Here is a 16,709-nt window from a genome sequence, read left to right as displayed (position 1 = left end):
TATGAACAAGCTGAATTGTGGCCCAATGTGCAATTTGACATGAGAGGCGGGCTGTAGCTTTGGAGAGAGAGACTGGCATTTTGGAGCTTACCTGTGGGATGCTCGGAAGGCTTCAATCACTCCCTAGTGGAGCAGAAAGTGAGAGTTGCTAGCATCCATCAGCTAGCTCCCCCTGTTTGACATAATGTTTAGCTAATGAAACCCAGCTGGCCTCAACATCAGAATTGAACTTCATACATGTCTAGCAAACATAAAAGTTAGTGCTTTAAACACGTCCAGATTCCTCGCTGTGCCACAGGGCAGAACAGCCTGTTCGCTGTGATTACAATCAATGGTGCTGGTGATCATGGGAGTGGAAACAAGCTCTGGGCCTGGCTGTGCAGACTCACAGACACAGACACTCTCTCACACACACACACACACATACACTTATACACACACACACTTATACACAAATACAGAGACACATTTCATACTCCCTTGTGTTCTCTCTCTCTCTCTCTCTCTCACACACACAAACACACACATACACACACACACACTCACACACACACACACACACACACACACACACACACACACACACACACACACACACACACACACACACACACACAGAGGACACACACAGAGTCTCACACAAACGCGCTCACACAGGCCGTGACTGTAGGCCGGCACCCCTTTTATAAACATAGCGGTTTGCCAAAGCCATGTGTTGGTTTCCATCCCTATTACATTTAGACACAACTTACTGGAATAATGCAAATCACATTAGATCACCCCATTGATGTTTTCATGTAGGAGTCAATCAAATGAAACAGCTCCTTCCTGTGTTTGTGTAAAGAATAATGGAATGTCTGGAGCTGTTATACTATACCTCCCGAGCTCCTTGTGTGATCCTTCACAACACAAATTAGCAGGACTTTTTAGAACATTTCAAACATGGCAACCATTTCACCGTTTGCCTCTCATTTATTAGACACGAATGAATGAAGAATAAAGCACACACACCACTCTGATCTGAAAACACATGTGGACTGATTTTAAACAGACTTTATATATAAAATAACATAATGGCACCAGTAAGACAATACATATGGATATTATTGGGCATCAAATAATAGCAAGACTTTACCAGTGGCTGGATGTGCTCTGAGTCGCTTTTCGGCTTGCTCTTTTCATATTGTAGAAAGATTATGTACCATATTGTGCCCAAGGAGAAGCCGTGTGGAGCACCATGTGGATTAACAGATGTATACATTTACCCGACCCATGTGTCAGACATCAAATATTTCACAAGCCATTTGTGTCATCTGTCAATCATTACACTATGAATGGTATTTGATATTATTCCCAAAGACCTAAAATCCTCAGCCCTTATAGGTTTATTCTCCTTGGCCTTTGGAAGGGGAGCGTGCAGGACTAATATTGGAAAATTGTAGTTCTTCTCTGTCCTTTGGCCTCCTCGGTTCTCCCGGGGATGTTTAGGAGTTCCTACTTCATTCTAATATGCGGGTGGAAGTAGTCACCAGGTTCAGCTATGGAGAGTATTTGACGAAAGTACACATCTTATCAAAATGAATTTGCTTACAATGCTGTATCCAGAAACCTCATCCTGACATCAAGCAGATTCTTGCCCTCTCTTCGGCCCATGTGGTTTCTTCTGTGAGCTTAATGACAAGCTTCAGGTTTCTTTTGTTATTCTAATAGAGCAGTCCTCCTCATTTAGCCCTCACCTCCTGTCAGGAGCAGGTCTCTGTGTGTGCAGACTGCCAGAGGAGGAGGGGATGAGGCTCTCTCTTGACAGAGTCAATTACATCTCCTGTGCGTGGATCTGCGCTGAACCCGACCCCTGTGACCGCGCGCTTGTCCCAGAGCCAGGTTGCTGCCCTCTGGTGCAGTCCACCTCCTCCTCCTCCTCCTCCTCCTCGGAGGGGGGGCCCGACCTTTTGACCTGCCTCGGAGGTTCTGCTACCATCCACCACCAGCGACTTCAGAGCAACGGAACTCCAGACCTGTTCTTTCCTGCTGACCCTTCACATGCCCTGTCTCAACACCAGCAGCAGCAGCAGCAGCATCACAATAGACAAACACTGACAACGGCACATAAGGAGACTCATGAGGAGTCAGTGGAGTCTGTTACATCCACATAAGGAGACTACTGAGGAGTCACTGGAGTCTGTTACACTCACATAAGGAGACTACTGAGGAGTCACTGGAGTCTGTTACATCCACATAAGGAGACTACTGAGGAGTCACTGGAGTCTGTTACATTCACATAAGGAGACTACTGAGGAGTCACTGGAGTCTGTTACACTCACATAAGGAGACTACTGAGGAGTCACTGGAGTCTGTTACACTCACATAAGGAGACTACTGAGGAGTCACTGGAGTCTGCTGCATTGGCAACAACTGCCATAGTTGACTTCACAAAGCTGAATAAAAAACATGACCCCCCCCCCCCCTTTCAAGCATGCAATTCCTCTAAATGACATCCACTTCAATGTTATGCCAATAAATGTGCCACAGAGCTGTGTTAGAGTGATGTATTAAGCTCACTGATGTTCATCGTGCTCCTTGGCTTCATTATTGAGGTGAGTTAGGGGGTCAATGCCGGAAGAGCCATCAGGGGAGGATTACGGCTAATCAGGGTTAAGATTTAACACGGTTAATAGTTTTAGGATATGTAATAGATTTTGAAATGTATCAGTCTCATTAAGTCCTTGAAGGGTAGCACAGAGGATGTTTTCATTGGGGGTAAATGAGATCTAGGTAATACTGTCCCAGAGGGCTCTTGGCCAATTGCTTTGTGAGATTTGCACAGGGCCCTTTCTGTTTACCTTTTCCCCTCTGTCCCAGAGCATCCAGGGGCCACTCCACGCCTTATCTGTTTTAATTTGACACACATGTCCCCGAGAGAGGTGACGAGCCTTCATCTCAGGAGCCTGTGGCTCTTAATAAACATCACAGAAAACTCCCATCAGGCCGTGTACACAGTGGACAGCACCCTGCAGTCTTTACTCCTACTGCACACTGGGATTGACACAGTGGGACCTGGAGATATTAAAAGGATGACTTTTCTTCAGGCATGAGTGACTTTACTGCATAGATGTGTTATGATTTGTTCCAGCCGCAGAGGACCCGACAAGGACTCAAACTTGCATTTTATTGTCTCGATTCATTGTGGAAAGTCACCACTGTCTTCGGGCACTGTAAAAGTCTATTTCTAGATTGCATAATTCCTCTTAATACTTTATTGCTTGTTGTGAAAGTTTAAAACCAAACTTTCAGCTTTTTAAAGAATATTCTCAGGACAACTGCTCTCCCCCTCTCCAGTGCTAGAATGAGCGATGCTGTAGAAGTCATTAGGAGTGTTCAGCATTTGACACAGCGCAGAGGGCTTAAATATATTTCATAGGCCTTGAATAGTGCTTAAGGGAACATAAGCACTCCTGGCTAGCCTCGGTGAGGCCCGAATACGCTGCGGTAGAAAAGGATTTTGTACTCAGTGTGTGTGGCTTTGATAGAAAAGCTCCAGTCTCAGAAAGGAAGAGTGAGGTAGACGGTGGTCTGGTGTGTCTTAAGTCTTAGTCAATATAAAGAGATTACACAAACCAAAAAGACCTGTCACTGAGTATGTTTTGCTTGGGCTGCTTAAGGATATATCCTACTTAGTGATCCTCACTAAGACTAGTGGAATTAGGATCAACCCCTTATAAAGATATCTCTGGCAAAGATCGGGTATTGGATCAGTATTGGATCATTTGTTGTTATTTAGTCTTAGTGGAACTGAAAGGAAACTAATGACACACAGCTAACAGTTTCACTGAAAGCACAATAATAGCACAATTCAATTCGATTTCGATTCAAGGAGGGGGATTTGATGGAGTACCCCGATAGAAAAGACTGGATTGCTGTTGATGTGTTTATGTGGGTCTACGGGTCTGTGCGTAGTGGTGCTCCTCGTGGTGTGGTGTGCATAAGCTCTCTGGACTTCATTAGACTTCCAGTGAACATCCTCCCAGTCTGACAGAGACTCTTTCATCTGAGGCCCGCCTGCTCCTACTCACCGGATTCTAACCAGAAACACACCGGACCCCTGGGCAAGGTCAGGAGAGATCTGGCCAGCATAAAACATCTCATGAAGAAGGGGGGAAAAAAGTTTTTATATCTTGAGAGCTCCGATCCTCTCAAGGACCAGGGCTCTAAAAGACTTCCTTTTGTCACATACTGTACACAGTTCTAGTCCAAGAATGAAAAAAGTGATATAATTATACAAATTAAATTGTACAAACCACACAAGAAGAGAAATTACACTGTCTTGTGTACAATGAACTTCATTGTATATTCAGTTCTATTTGGTATCTCAAAATGACACTAATTACTGAAGAATATAAACATTTGTTCCAGTATGTATGGAAACCCTCTGGTGCTGTGAGATGTGCGCCATCGCGGGCCAAATGGTGAGGTTTGCGCGGGGAAGGAAGGGCAGTGGTGGCGTGAGAGCTTTGATGAACAGTAAATATGGCATTGCTAATCTGCAGAACGGGTGCTGCTGGGCTGGAACAAACTCTGTGCGAGACAGGGCTGGGTTTTGTTGGTCTATTCAAAGGGCTAGTGTTTCATCACTCTCTCCTCAAATAAAAGACACAGGTCAACAGGCAAGAAGAGTAAATATTTGAGTGAGCGCAGTTCTTCATCCCCGAGCTCCGAACAATCCTGTTTACATGGCGCGTTTGCAGTTTTCTTTCCACAATTCCTCACGTTCCGATATGTGCGTGTAGTTCATTGTTGCGCTTTGCTTCTTTTGTATCCCTCCGAAAAACTTTGTACCCACAGCTGCTTTGGGGGCTTCAAAGGAGGTTTGAAGCCTTTGTTTTGATGTCTTCACACTTGAGGGCAATGGTATTTGCTGTTTGTAGGGGCTGGGGCTGAGAAGGGGGAGGGATGTGCTTGGCTAGGAGGAGAGGAGGCCTTGGCTCAGCCCTTAGCCCGGGTAGCAGTGCAGACAAGAGGATTACCTTGCATGGACAGAGAGGAACTAATCTCTTGCGACATAATAGAACTGTACATAAACATGCTGAATAGCAAAGTGTTCAAGGACTGACAAGATGGGTAAAGTGTGAAAACAAGTTCTCAGAACAATTTGCTGCAGAGTACTGGCATCAAGGCCAGACCTTGACCACTTGGTAATGTGGTTCTCTCAAACGCTCTACCCTGAACTGACTTGCCATTGAAGGGTTTCTTAATACCGAGGAATGTAAAGAAACATTCTGAACAAACACACAACTGAGCCTGAGAAACTCTCTCCGTCCAGATAAAAAAGACAGCCGGCTGGGCAGGACCATGTGTTTCTGCGGGAGAGTGCTTATATCTCCTCACTGCCAGAGAAGCATTTAGCAAAGTCTGGATCCAGATTGAGTTCTTGGTGTAGGAATTTAAAGATGAAGGACTTCCATAATAACCCAGTTCTCCTAGAGGCTTTCTCCCAGGCATGATAAAACACACACATACAATGGATATGGGCAAACACGCACGCAGGATTCAGTTGAGACACATTGAAAAGATGAAACAGCCATGGAAATATATGTGTGTGTCTGCAGCAGTGGCAGAAAGGTAAATAAATGAGATGGATGAAACATCTCATACATGTGCTTCTGTTTTCCGGTTGTAAAATAGAATCAATCATTTCCTTCAACACTGAGTTGAATGCCAGGTATAGAAATAGATTTGTGACGTTTGCCATTACAAATATGAACACACTGAAACCGCTCCCAAAAGCAATGCTTGTAAAAGTAATTGCATTTCTACTTGGGTAAAATGAGTAGCTACCATTGGTGCTTACTCCAAGGTGTATATTTGTTGCATATGCCTATGCAAACAGACAATCAGATCAGACAAACAAACAAATCAGAATTCAGCTGACCAACTGTGGACAATCCTGTGAAGTTGTGTATGATATACTCACCAGTGACAGTCAATGCTTCCGGTGTTCAGATAGTAAATATTTCAACAATAGAAATAAAATGTTAACCCACGTGAATTGCCAGTAGTTACAGTACTAAGAGGTATGTATTATATATTTGAATAATTCTTATTGATTAATTTCCAAGCAGCTTAGTAACAGTTGGCCTGGGAACACACACGGCTCAGTAGCTGATGTTTCTCAAAAAGCAGGAAATGGACAAGGTCAAAATGAGAAGGTTAACAGAAACATCTAGTAGCATGAGGGGGCTACAACATGCAAACATTTCAGCCTGGTCCAAAACAAACCTGGCTGATGGCTACACAACAGAACTCAGAACATGAGATGGTAGCGAGGCTCTTTTCTGTGAGGAACACCCTGGTTTAATCACAGTCTCAGCTTAGAGAAGCAGCCAAGAGTGGAGAGCACAACAGCCCGGATCTGACAGGCTGACATCACAGCCCACTTTCAAGCAGTACTCAGCACGTATTCTGTGCAATAACATACCATCCACGGGACATGATAAACACATGCTTCATATTTCAGATAACCTGCTTCAAGCAGTGTTTGACAGTGGGGTTTTCACTATGGAGTACTCACATTTAGACAGGGTTTAGAGCGGGTTTCTTTCGATCACCCCACCATCGTGTAAAAACAAACAATGACATGATCATATTTAATGAGTCAGCCTCTGGAACACCAAACTCCTCTTGAACTGAATAACCTTTTGATTTTGGGCGCTTGAGTGGATGTTTCATGCTTAATAAAATAGAGAGAGATGTGCAAATATGCAGAGTTGCACTTTGGCGTTAAGTAAGCAGCGGAGTGTGCCAAAAAGCGAAATGTTTAGAGAAAACTTTAAATGCTGACATTATGGCCTCTCCGTGGTAGAACATGTAAACACAAGAGTCTCAGTGTTTGGCAATGGAGTTTAAGGATTATTTTATTACTTAACAGTATGTACAGGGTCTACCATGGAAAAATAACGTAACATAAGACTATATTTACAATTTGATTTTTTACAAAATGTCTTTACAGAGTTATTGGTTCAAAAAAGGTCTAGACGAGGGCACAAAAATACACACACACATACACAAATCAAACTTTTCAATACACACATAAATAAATAAAGACATTCAATGACTGCTTCACAACAAATATTTCTACAGCCAAGAGCATATACAGTTTCATCATGTCCACACAAAACGTTATAATTTCATTAATAATACAATACATATTACTCCCCAAATAATTTTCTGTTAATCTGTTAATGGAATATTGCTAACATATTCATAAGAGGTAACACAGATGTATTCTCATGCCTACTGAACAATAAGGTCTCCCATGCAAAACCAATATGAGCATTCAGTTTGAAGCTAGGTACACATTTACAGCTTAAAAATGAGATGTACTTCTACATGCAACATCAACCTAAATGTAATATCCTCAGGTCTACACAGCGCTTTAGTTACATGACTCATATATTCTGTATGCCTAAGAGGCATACTTGGTGCGGTACCACAAAATAAATAGGTGGAGTCCTTTTTTCACTGCTGCAAAGCTCGATTCTATTCAACACTCGCATGGTATTCATTCCATTGCCTCCAAGTGTCTCTGATGTGAAAGTGATGTGAAGTGTACATGAAAAAATATGGATATTTCCCCTGATATACTTATGAGTTTTTGTGGCGAAAGAAACAGAAATATACATAATGGATAAAAACTATGATGGATCAACAGGACGGATCGCTGACCACATTTGTTTGTGCTTTCCATGAAGATGACAACATTGCACAGCACATGGAAATAAGAGAGAGAGGGGGTAGGGGAAGAAGGGACACAAGAAAAAATCTTCCATCCTTTTTTTTTTTTCCTGAAAGCACTGAGCTACTCCACTGAATGAGAGGCATCAGCCCTGGAGCAGGCAGACACCCAGGCCATGGAGGGCTGGGGAGGAGAGGAGACGAGACGCAGGCCCTCCCCCCTCCCCCCTGGTGTTGGGGTCGGTCTGTGTGCTGCGATCGGCCTGTGGATGAGAGGCTGATGATGCCGGAGCTGGTTTCACGGAGTCCTTCTGGCCAGCCACCCCTCAGTGCTTCTCTGCTGATGGTTTCTGGTGGTGCTGATGGTGCTGCCTGAGTCGTGGCCCTGTGAAAGGCCATCGGGGGAGAACATGAGCTGTTACTCATTGGGTTGCAATCTGCAAACCATATGGCTGTGCCCAACATGCATGGGTCTCCAGACTGTTGTCTCCAGATGCTTCATGCCCATTAAGTATGTGGCCACTTCACAGTTATGCATCCACTGTCTTTCACATTCGGGCAGTTATGTGGTAACAGTGGCATTCAGAAGCACATACGAAACCACTACTATTTCTAAACCACTTGTTTTGATTTCCAATTTCCAACAGTTTATGTAAAACTTTCAAAATACAAAATTAAATCTCCATTGCTCAATCTTCACAGCAGCTATGAAAAAGATGTTCAGTATGAAGGCACATAGCAGTGTTTCCATCAGTTTTGTAGCCCTTTTCTTTAACTCTCTGTACTGTATGCTCACTTTCAATATATTCAATGAATTCAAACTCCAAAACTCATGAACTTTTAATATTCCCACCAGGCTTTGAAAAATGGCTGCACAAGTTATGGGAGTGAGTGAGTTAAGTAGTGAGTGAAAAACTGAAAAGTCATGAAGGGAGTTAGAGCTTACGGTGCTGAAGAAGAGGAGACACGCTGGGTGTCTGAAAGGTCTTCATCGTAGCAGGGCCCTCCCCTCCTGTGGTTATAACCTGCACCTCCAACCTGTAGTATGTTGCTGGCCTGAGGTTAGCAACTACCAACAGATTGTGATCCTAAGAGAGAGAGAGAGAGAAAGAGAGAGACAGAGAGAGAGAGAAAGAGAGAGAAGACATGTAGATCAAAGGCCCATTGGACGCATGTTCATAACAAGTGGTAAATAAGGACTTCCATCCCAGTCATCCATGCCCCCCTCTCTACCGGTCTCCTCTTTAGTGTGATAAATGGTGTATGGGCCATGTATTTATAGACGGTCTCATCTCGCTGGGTGGTGCCGACAGGCAGAGCGTGTTGTTGATGGGGGACATTATGTAAACGTTGTTTGGGTTTTTCAGACTCGCTCCTGGCAGATGAAAGAGACTGCCCCAGTCGGCAGATGAAAAGAAGAGGCGGGAAGAAGCTGTGGCACGGCTCTGGGATCTCACACCCGGGGTCTCTGCCTGCACAACTCTTCCTATCTACAGACAATGCCTGTGACTGACAGCTTGCATGAGCTCTCAAGATCTCATGAGATCCCCCTCAGTCACCTCAAAGAGGTTTACAGACATAATATCCGAGTACACATGAAAGCAGGTGACCCTGCGGGTGTGGAGACATCCATACCGGGGGGAGGATCTGGGACTGAGAGATGATGCTGTTGGGAAGGCTGTTTTGTCTGCTCTCCGTTGTGACCTCGGCCCACGTGACCTGGAAGCCTGTGATGCGCTGGTGTGGCTGTGGTCCAGACACTCTCCAAAAGAAGTTCCCTGTGATGTTCCCCTCATGGATGGAGAAGGCTGCCGTCAGGTTCTCAGGTTTGGACAGAACTTTGGGATGGCCTGAAACTGAGAAGTAGAATGCAAAAGTTCAATTCATATTTTATTATTTTTTCATCTTAGAAACTCCCTACCCAGTTGTAACTGTGAATTTTAAACTCCAACTGTAATTCACTGAGTTTCTCTGTGATATATTCACAATAACCTACTGCTAGAAGCAGTTCCAAAATTTCTAAATCTCACTGCTCAGAGGAACTAACAGCAGGCCTGCGTATGTCGAAATTGCACTACTGACAAACGGTATTATGAAGTTATTTTACTCATGCGTAAATCTTGTAATTTCTTTTCCCAGACCCAAGGGTATATATTGATGAGATATTAGTGCTTTATGTAACGGGCATTACCTGGTTCTCCATGGCAGTGGATGGGTTTCAGACTCTTGCTCCTAATTATAGCACAAGATGGGGTGAGGAATGTGATGCTCTCATCCTTGGAGCGTCTCTTTGACTTCATCATGTGGACAGTTACTTTGTACTTGCACGAGAACAGCAAGCCTGGGAGGTTGATGTAGTTCTCCTGAGCCAAAAAAATACATTTTTTTTACCACTGATGGCTTTGACATCTCTCACGGGTCATGTCCCAAGAAATCCAGGAAATACTTAAATAAATGGATGTGGAAGTATGGGTCGCCCTGCCATGCTCTGTAAAACCCCACTGATGTTAAAGGCAGAGCATTTTTAAGAGATCAGTGACTTTCATATGACTGGTTCATTGAAAGCCTTTCATTTTAATTTTGTTCCAGTAGATTGTGGTTTTTAAATTCTTAATAAAGTTAGAATGCTTATGTTACTAGTGGTGACCATTCATAAAATAGTCATATCCCTTTATATACAGATGACCATTTACACAAAGAATGTAAACATTTCAGACAGCATTTTTCTTTTTCAGTGAGCAATCTGGCTGGATTATTTGAAGGTCCAAAAACCTGGAGTTAATTGTAGCCCAGACGTGCTACCCCACTGCCTGAGGAGCCAGAATCAATCCTGGGGGTAACGGGGGCATGTACTGCTGTGATATGGAGCAGACCTGACTGAATTCAAGTGAGGCACGGCATTCATACAGAGTGTAGGGGACAGGCTCACATTTGGACCTCTTTCCAGGCATCTATAGAGAAAGGATGTGCATTGCCTAGCAACCAGAGCAGAGGTCTCTAAAGAATGTGTTGATCACCAGGCCACTGCCATTCTCCATCAGACTGAGTCCAAACAGGCCCCCAACTCTAGCCCCAGCCCCGATGCGAGTGCTTGCAGGGGGGGGGTTGGGATGGGGGTTCAGGGAAGGTTTAATCCTGGTTCCCAGAAACATTGTTTTAGTGAATGTGTTTTAATAGCCAACACACCACATGTTTGACCACATGGACCACATCATTATAAAAAAACAGCATTCGCTTGGTTCGCCCTCTTCAGGGAACTCTTCAAGTGTTTCGGGCATGAAAGACACACAAAAATGTATTTGAACATGGCAAGGCATTATTATCCATTCCATTCTAATCAAGTTAGACAAGTTCGATATCTGATTGGAGTCAGAACCCTACACTGAGATCAGTGATTCAAAGGTCACACAAATGAGTAACATACCTGGGTGACAGACTTCTCTGGTCCTTTGGTTTCATTATGGCTGCAGAACTCCGGCGCCCATTGGACGTGGTAGCGACTCACAAGTGGGTCTAAAGCCAGGAGAAAAGATAGAATCATTGGGTGGGTGCCACAGGGTGCCAAGGAAATAAACAGAATGTAAGGTCTGTGTTCTGTCCGTGTCTAATTTCTGTGTTTGTCTCCCTTGTGTGGTCACATGTTTGTTCCCATGTCTAGTCCTCGTGCTTCCTTGTTCCCGCCATGTGTTTTCCCTATGTTTGTTTGTCTATGCCATGTGCCCTCTTGTTGTTTTCCGTGTCTCCACCCCTCACCTGTTCCCAATCTCCCGGGTTGTGTGTATCATTGGTTTCACCTGTGTCCTGTTGGTTCCCCTTGTTTGGTCCACCTGTGTCTTTGTCTGCCTCGCCTTGATTGTTCTCACCTGTCCCTCGTTATCTGTTGCCTGTGTGTATATATATAGTCCTTGTTTTCTTGTCCTCGTTGTGTCTTCGTAAAGTATGTTTCATGGTATGTTCCTTGTCTTTCCACTGCTCCTCGTGTTCCTAGCGTTTAGCGCTTTCGCCTTGTTCAAGTGATTACTCGTGCTTCTGACCTCTGCCTGCCCTACAACTATTCTCCTGCCTATTCCCTGTTTGGATTTGTTTGCCTACTTTTGGACTGCTTACCTGTGTACCGAACCCTGCTAGTAAACGTTTATTCTTCTGAATCTACCCCTGTGCTGAGTCGTGCAATTGAGTCCTTCACAACACCCACCATTCGTAACAGTACGAAGACACCAAGGATGGACTCAGCCGACTCAGACTCAGTGCTCAGATGCAGTTTGAGCAAACAAGCCTCCTCTCTCTGCCTCGTGACAAGGGAAATAGAGGAGCAAGGGAGAAGTTCCCTGAAGTTCCTGAACCTGCTGTTGGGACAATTCGAGCAGCTCCTGGATCGTTGGGATTCCCTCGCTGCACCTCCCTCTCCAGCTCCGGTTCCATGCCGCCTGGATTCCGGCTCCAGGGTTTCAGCTTCACTCACCAATACTGCTCTGGCTTCAGCTCCGACTCCACGTCTCCTGCCTCCCGCCTTCAGGACAGCCGCAGCCGCCCTAGGAAGAGCTTCTGACACTGTCCACCTCGAAGCAACCTCTACCTATGCCACCATCAGAGCGATCTCTGACGCCGTCAACGCAGCCTTTGGAGCTTCCACCCTTGAAGCAAGCTCCGCCGCCCTCGAAGCTGCCTTTGTAGCATTGGAAAGATTTTCTGTCACACCCAAAGAAGCCTCTGGCGCTGCCTTGCTCGATGCAGCTTCTGCTGCCATCAATGCAGCCTCTGCCACCCTCGAAGCAGCCTCTGACGCTGCCGCCTCCGAGGTCGTCGCTGCTGCCCCAGATGTAGCCTCCGTCGCTACCACTCCCAAAGCAGCCTCTGCCTCCCCCGAAGCAGCCTCTGACGCTGCCGCCCCTGAAGTAGCCTCCGTTGCTACCGCCCCAGAAGCAGCTTCTGACGCTGCCGCCTCCAAGGTCGTCTCTGCTGCCCCAGATGTAGCCTCCGTCGCTACCACTCCCAAAGCAGCCTCTGCCTCTCCCGAAGCAGCTTCTGATGCTGCCACCCCCGAAGCAGCCTCTGACGCTGCCGCTCCCGACGTAGCCTCTGTCGCTACCACCCCAGAAGCTGCCTCTGATGCCCCCGACGTAGCCTCTGTCGCTACCACCCCAGAAGCAGCCTCTGACGCTGCCGCCCCCGACGTAGCCTCTGTCGCTACCACCCCAGAAGCATCCTCTGACACTGCCGCCCCGGAAGCAGCCTCCGACGCTACCACCCCCGACGTAGCCTCTGTCGCTACCACCCCAGAAGCACCCACTGCTGCCCCCGACGTAGCCTCTGTTGCTAGCAACCCCGAAGCAGCCTCTGTCGCTGCTGTCCCTGAAGCAGTCTCTGAAGAAATTGCGGATGGTGACGCCACTGAGGCCTACGCCACAGCAGAACCAGCCGCCGCAGATCAAGCCGCCGCTTTCCCTGCAGACCGAGCCGTCGCTCACCCTGCAGACCCGGCCGTCGCTGACCCTGCAGACCCAGCCGACGCTCACCCAGCTTGTGCGTACCCTACAGCCAGCACTGCCGACCCGGACCCCGCAGCCACCGCTGCCGACCCGCACCCCGCAGCTGACCCGGACCCTGCTGCCACAGCTGCCAACCAAGATCCTCCAGCATCCGTTTCCGATGCAGGCCCAGCAGCACCCTCTGCCGAGACCGGTCCAGCAGCACCTTCTGATGGCGTCACTGCTGAGGGCTCTGCTGTCCCGAGCGCCCCTGTCCCGAGCGCCCCTGTCCCCAGCGTCCCAGGCGCCCCTGTCCCCAGCGTCCCAGGCGCCCCTGTCCCCAGCGTCCCAGGCGCCCCTGTCCCCAGCGTCCCAGGCGCCCCTGTCCCCAGCGTCCCAGGCGCCCCTGTCCCCAGCGCCCCTGGCGCCCCTGTCCCGAGCGTCCCAGGCTCCCCTGTCCCGAGCGTCCCAGGCTCCCCTGTCCCGAGCGTCCCAGGCTCCCCTGTCCCGAGCGTCTCAGGCGCCCCGGTCCCGAGCGTCCCAGGCTCCCCTGTCCCGAGCGCCTCAGGCGTCCCGGTCCCGAGCGTCTCCGGCGTTCCTGTCCAAGGTGTCCATGCGCCGGTTCCAGGCGTCCATGCGCCGGCCCCAGGCGCTCCGGATCCTGTCTCCAGTGTTCCTGGGTTCCCTGTCCCAGCTGCAGCAGACCCAGGGTTCGGTGCCGCCAGCCCTAATGAACCAGCGAGTCCAGGTGCCACGTCTACCCCAGCCACTGGCCCTGCAACCCCAAACACCAATCGATATCGCTGGCATCTATTTGTTGTTAGGGTTGTTGTTGTGTTTATTGTTGGTCTGTTTGGCCGGTCGCCAAAGACTCTGCCCCTGTTTGGCCACCCACCCGACCGGTCGCCAAAGACTCTGCCCCTGTTTGGCCATCCACCCGGTCGGTCGTCAAAGACTCTGCCTCTGTTTGGCCATCCACCCGGTCGGCCGCCAAAGACTCTGCCCCTGTTTGGCCACCCACACGGCCAGCCACCAGACATTCTGCCCTTGCTTGGCCGTCCACCCGGTCAGCCACCAGACCCTTCTTTCCAGCCTTCTGTCTGGCCCGGTCTGCCCGCCTGCCTTGCTCTGGACCCCCTCCACCCACCCTAGGTGGATTTGATCTGTTTGTTTGTGTGTTTTTGGGCTGTCTGGTCCGGTCTGCCCGCCTGCCTTGCTCTGGACCCCCTCCACCCACCCTAGGTGGATTTGATCTGTTTGTGTGTTTTTGGGCTGTCTGGTCCGGTCTGCCCGCCTGCCTTGCTCTGGACCCCCTCCACCCACCCTAGGTGGATTTGATCTGTTTGTGTTTTGGGCCGTCTGGAATCCGGCCCTTAGAGGGGGGGTACTGTAAGGTCTGTGTTCTGTCCGTGTCTAATTTCTGTGTTTGTCTCCCTTGTGTGGTCACATGTTTGTTCCCATGTCTAGTCCTCGTGCTTCCTTGTTCCCGCCATGTGTTTTCCCTATGTTTGTTTGTCTATGCCATGTGCCCTCTTGTTGTTTTCCGTGTCTCCACCCCTCACCTGTTCCCAATCTCCCGGGTTGTGTGTATCATTGGTTTCACCTGTGTCCTGTTGGTTCCCCTTGTTTGGTCCACCTGTGTCTTTGTCTGCCTCGCCTTGATTGTTCTCACCTGTCCCTCGTTATCTGTTGCCTGTGTGTATATATATATAGTCCTTGTTTTCTTGTCCTCGTTGTGTCTTCGTAAAGTATGTTTCATGGTATGTTCCTTGTCTTTCCACTGCTCCTCGTGTTCCTAGCGTTTAGCGCTTTCGCCTTGTTCAAGTGATTACTCGTGCTTCTGACCTCTGCCTGCCCTACAACTATTCTCCTGCCTATTCCCTGTTTGGATTTGTTTGCCTACTTTTGGACTGCTTACCTGTGTACCGAACCCTGCTAGTAAACGTTTATTCTTCTGAATCTACCCCTGTGCTGAGTCGTGCAATTGAGTCCTTCACAACACCCACCATTCGTAACACAGAATCCCATTACAAAATGTGCTGAGTAAAGCTATCCTGAACACACACACAACTCATCTATTAAATCCAACCCATCTTCTTTAGATCATGGCGATTGTGCTGTGTGGCGGAGACTCGCTTCACTGCGACTCTTTATGAGGATCTCTGCCTTTTTAATCTCTCGCACTAGAAATCTATCTGCACCACATGGATAATTCATTTCAATGGCAAGATAGCAACCTGATTTCTGGGAAAAAACAGCCAGTTAAAACTCAAGTTGACCAAGGACACTCTTTATAAACAGACCATATAATGAAACGATTTGAGTGGGGGCATATCGACGTAGATATCTACTAGCATTTCTCTGCCCCTAAAAGATTTCCCATTAAACGGAGCAGCAGGACATGGCCTCACTTGACTTGTTTCCCCCTGTGCTGGTTATTACTAAACAGTAGTGCTTCTGTGGGGATAATCAGGGGTGTTTATGCTCCCAATGCCCAATGTTATTTGCAGAGTTTATTATTCATCAAGCTGTGCTGTTTGGATGTGAAATTATACTTCTCAAATTAATAATTGAGCTACGCTGTGTTAGCCCTTGGCAGGGGCCTAGATTGTGGTCGCGAGATAAAAGGACTCCTTTGAAGGCTTAGACGCGTATTTGGTGCACGGTGGCTCAGAGCATTTTGGAAGCAGAAAAGAGGAATTGCAGGCGAGGAGGAAGAGGGAAAAGGCGAAACCTAAACAAGATATGTAAAACTTGGCTGACAGGGAAGGGAAGTGGTATGTAGAGCAAGAGAAGGAACATGGAAACGGAGTGGAGAAAGTGCCATGTACACAGGTGCCTGTCCAGAAGCGCCTCACTGATGATGGCTGATGATTTAATGCTGGAGACGGCATGGCTTTGTCCCTGTATAATTTCACCATCCTGCTGTAGATATTTCTGGAAACAGCGCAGGCAGCAGGAAGGAGTGTGTGTGTGTGTGTGTGTGTGAGAGCGAGCGAAAGAGAGAGAGAGAGAGAGAGAGAGAGAGGCTGAGCAGAGAGGTGCCACAGGGATGAGTGAGTGCTGTAATCAGCACTAAATGAACCTGCTCCTCAGGCCTGAGCTGCTGAGAGCTGATGAGAAACTCGATCCCGTGAGTGGAGGGATTAGCTGGCCAGCACGGCACAGCACAGCACAGCTGCCTGCTCCAGCCACTCAAGAAGCCTGGGCCTGCAGGCCAGCGTGTTCACCTCCACTGAGCTGGCTCACACACACACCGCCACCAGCACCGGCACCGGCACCAGGAAACAGACCAGCGCTCGTAAACTCAGAACTCTTTTAAGGCTGAAAATGTGCCCGCGCCGAGTCACAAGCACTCAGGGCCAAGTGCTGCGTCCAGCTCAGCTAACCATTCCAGACCAGGAAGAATTTCCCTCATTAGGATTCAGCAGAAGGCCACTCCATCACGAGCACCAGGCTCCCCATGGCCTGTGCATTCTTGACTCCGTTATGTGGAGTTTGGCTTGGGTGATG

General features: G+C 47.8%; 1 protein-coding gene across 1 annotated transcript in view; it reads right to left on the bottom strand.

Annotated features, from left to right (window-relative positions):
- Positions 1-6,890: 6,890 nt before the first annotated feature.
- Positions 6,891-16,709, bottom strand: part of LOC105898075 (anosmin-1) — a 38,564-nt gene continuing 28,745 nt past the window's right edge. The window contains exons 10-14 of the mRNA XM_012825073.2: positions 11,153-11,241; positions 9,920-10,091; positions 9,364-9,584; positions 8,675-8,816; positions 6,891-8,113 (exon numbers count right to left, since the gene is read on the bottom strand). Coding sequence (XP_012680527.2) covers positions 8,055-8,113; positions 8,675-8,816; positions 9,364-9,584; positions 9,920-10,091; positions 11,153-11,241 — 683 coding nt within the window. The 3' untranslated portion in view covers positions 6,891-8,054. The remainder of the gene's footprint in view (positions 8,114-8,674; positions 8,817-9,363; positions 9,585-9,919; positions 10,092-11,152; positions 11,242-16,709) is intronic.

The sequence above is a fragment of the Clupea harengus genome, chromosome 2 (assembly GCF_900700415.2).
Source record: "Clupea harengus chromosome 2, Ch_v2.0.2, whole genome shotgun sequence".
Lineage (NCBI taxonomy): Eukaryota > Metazoa > Chordata > Actinopteri > Clupeiformes > Clupeidae > Clupea > Clupea harengus.
This window is presented reverse-complemented; position numbering and strand designations above follow the sequence as displayed.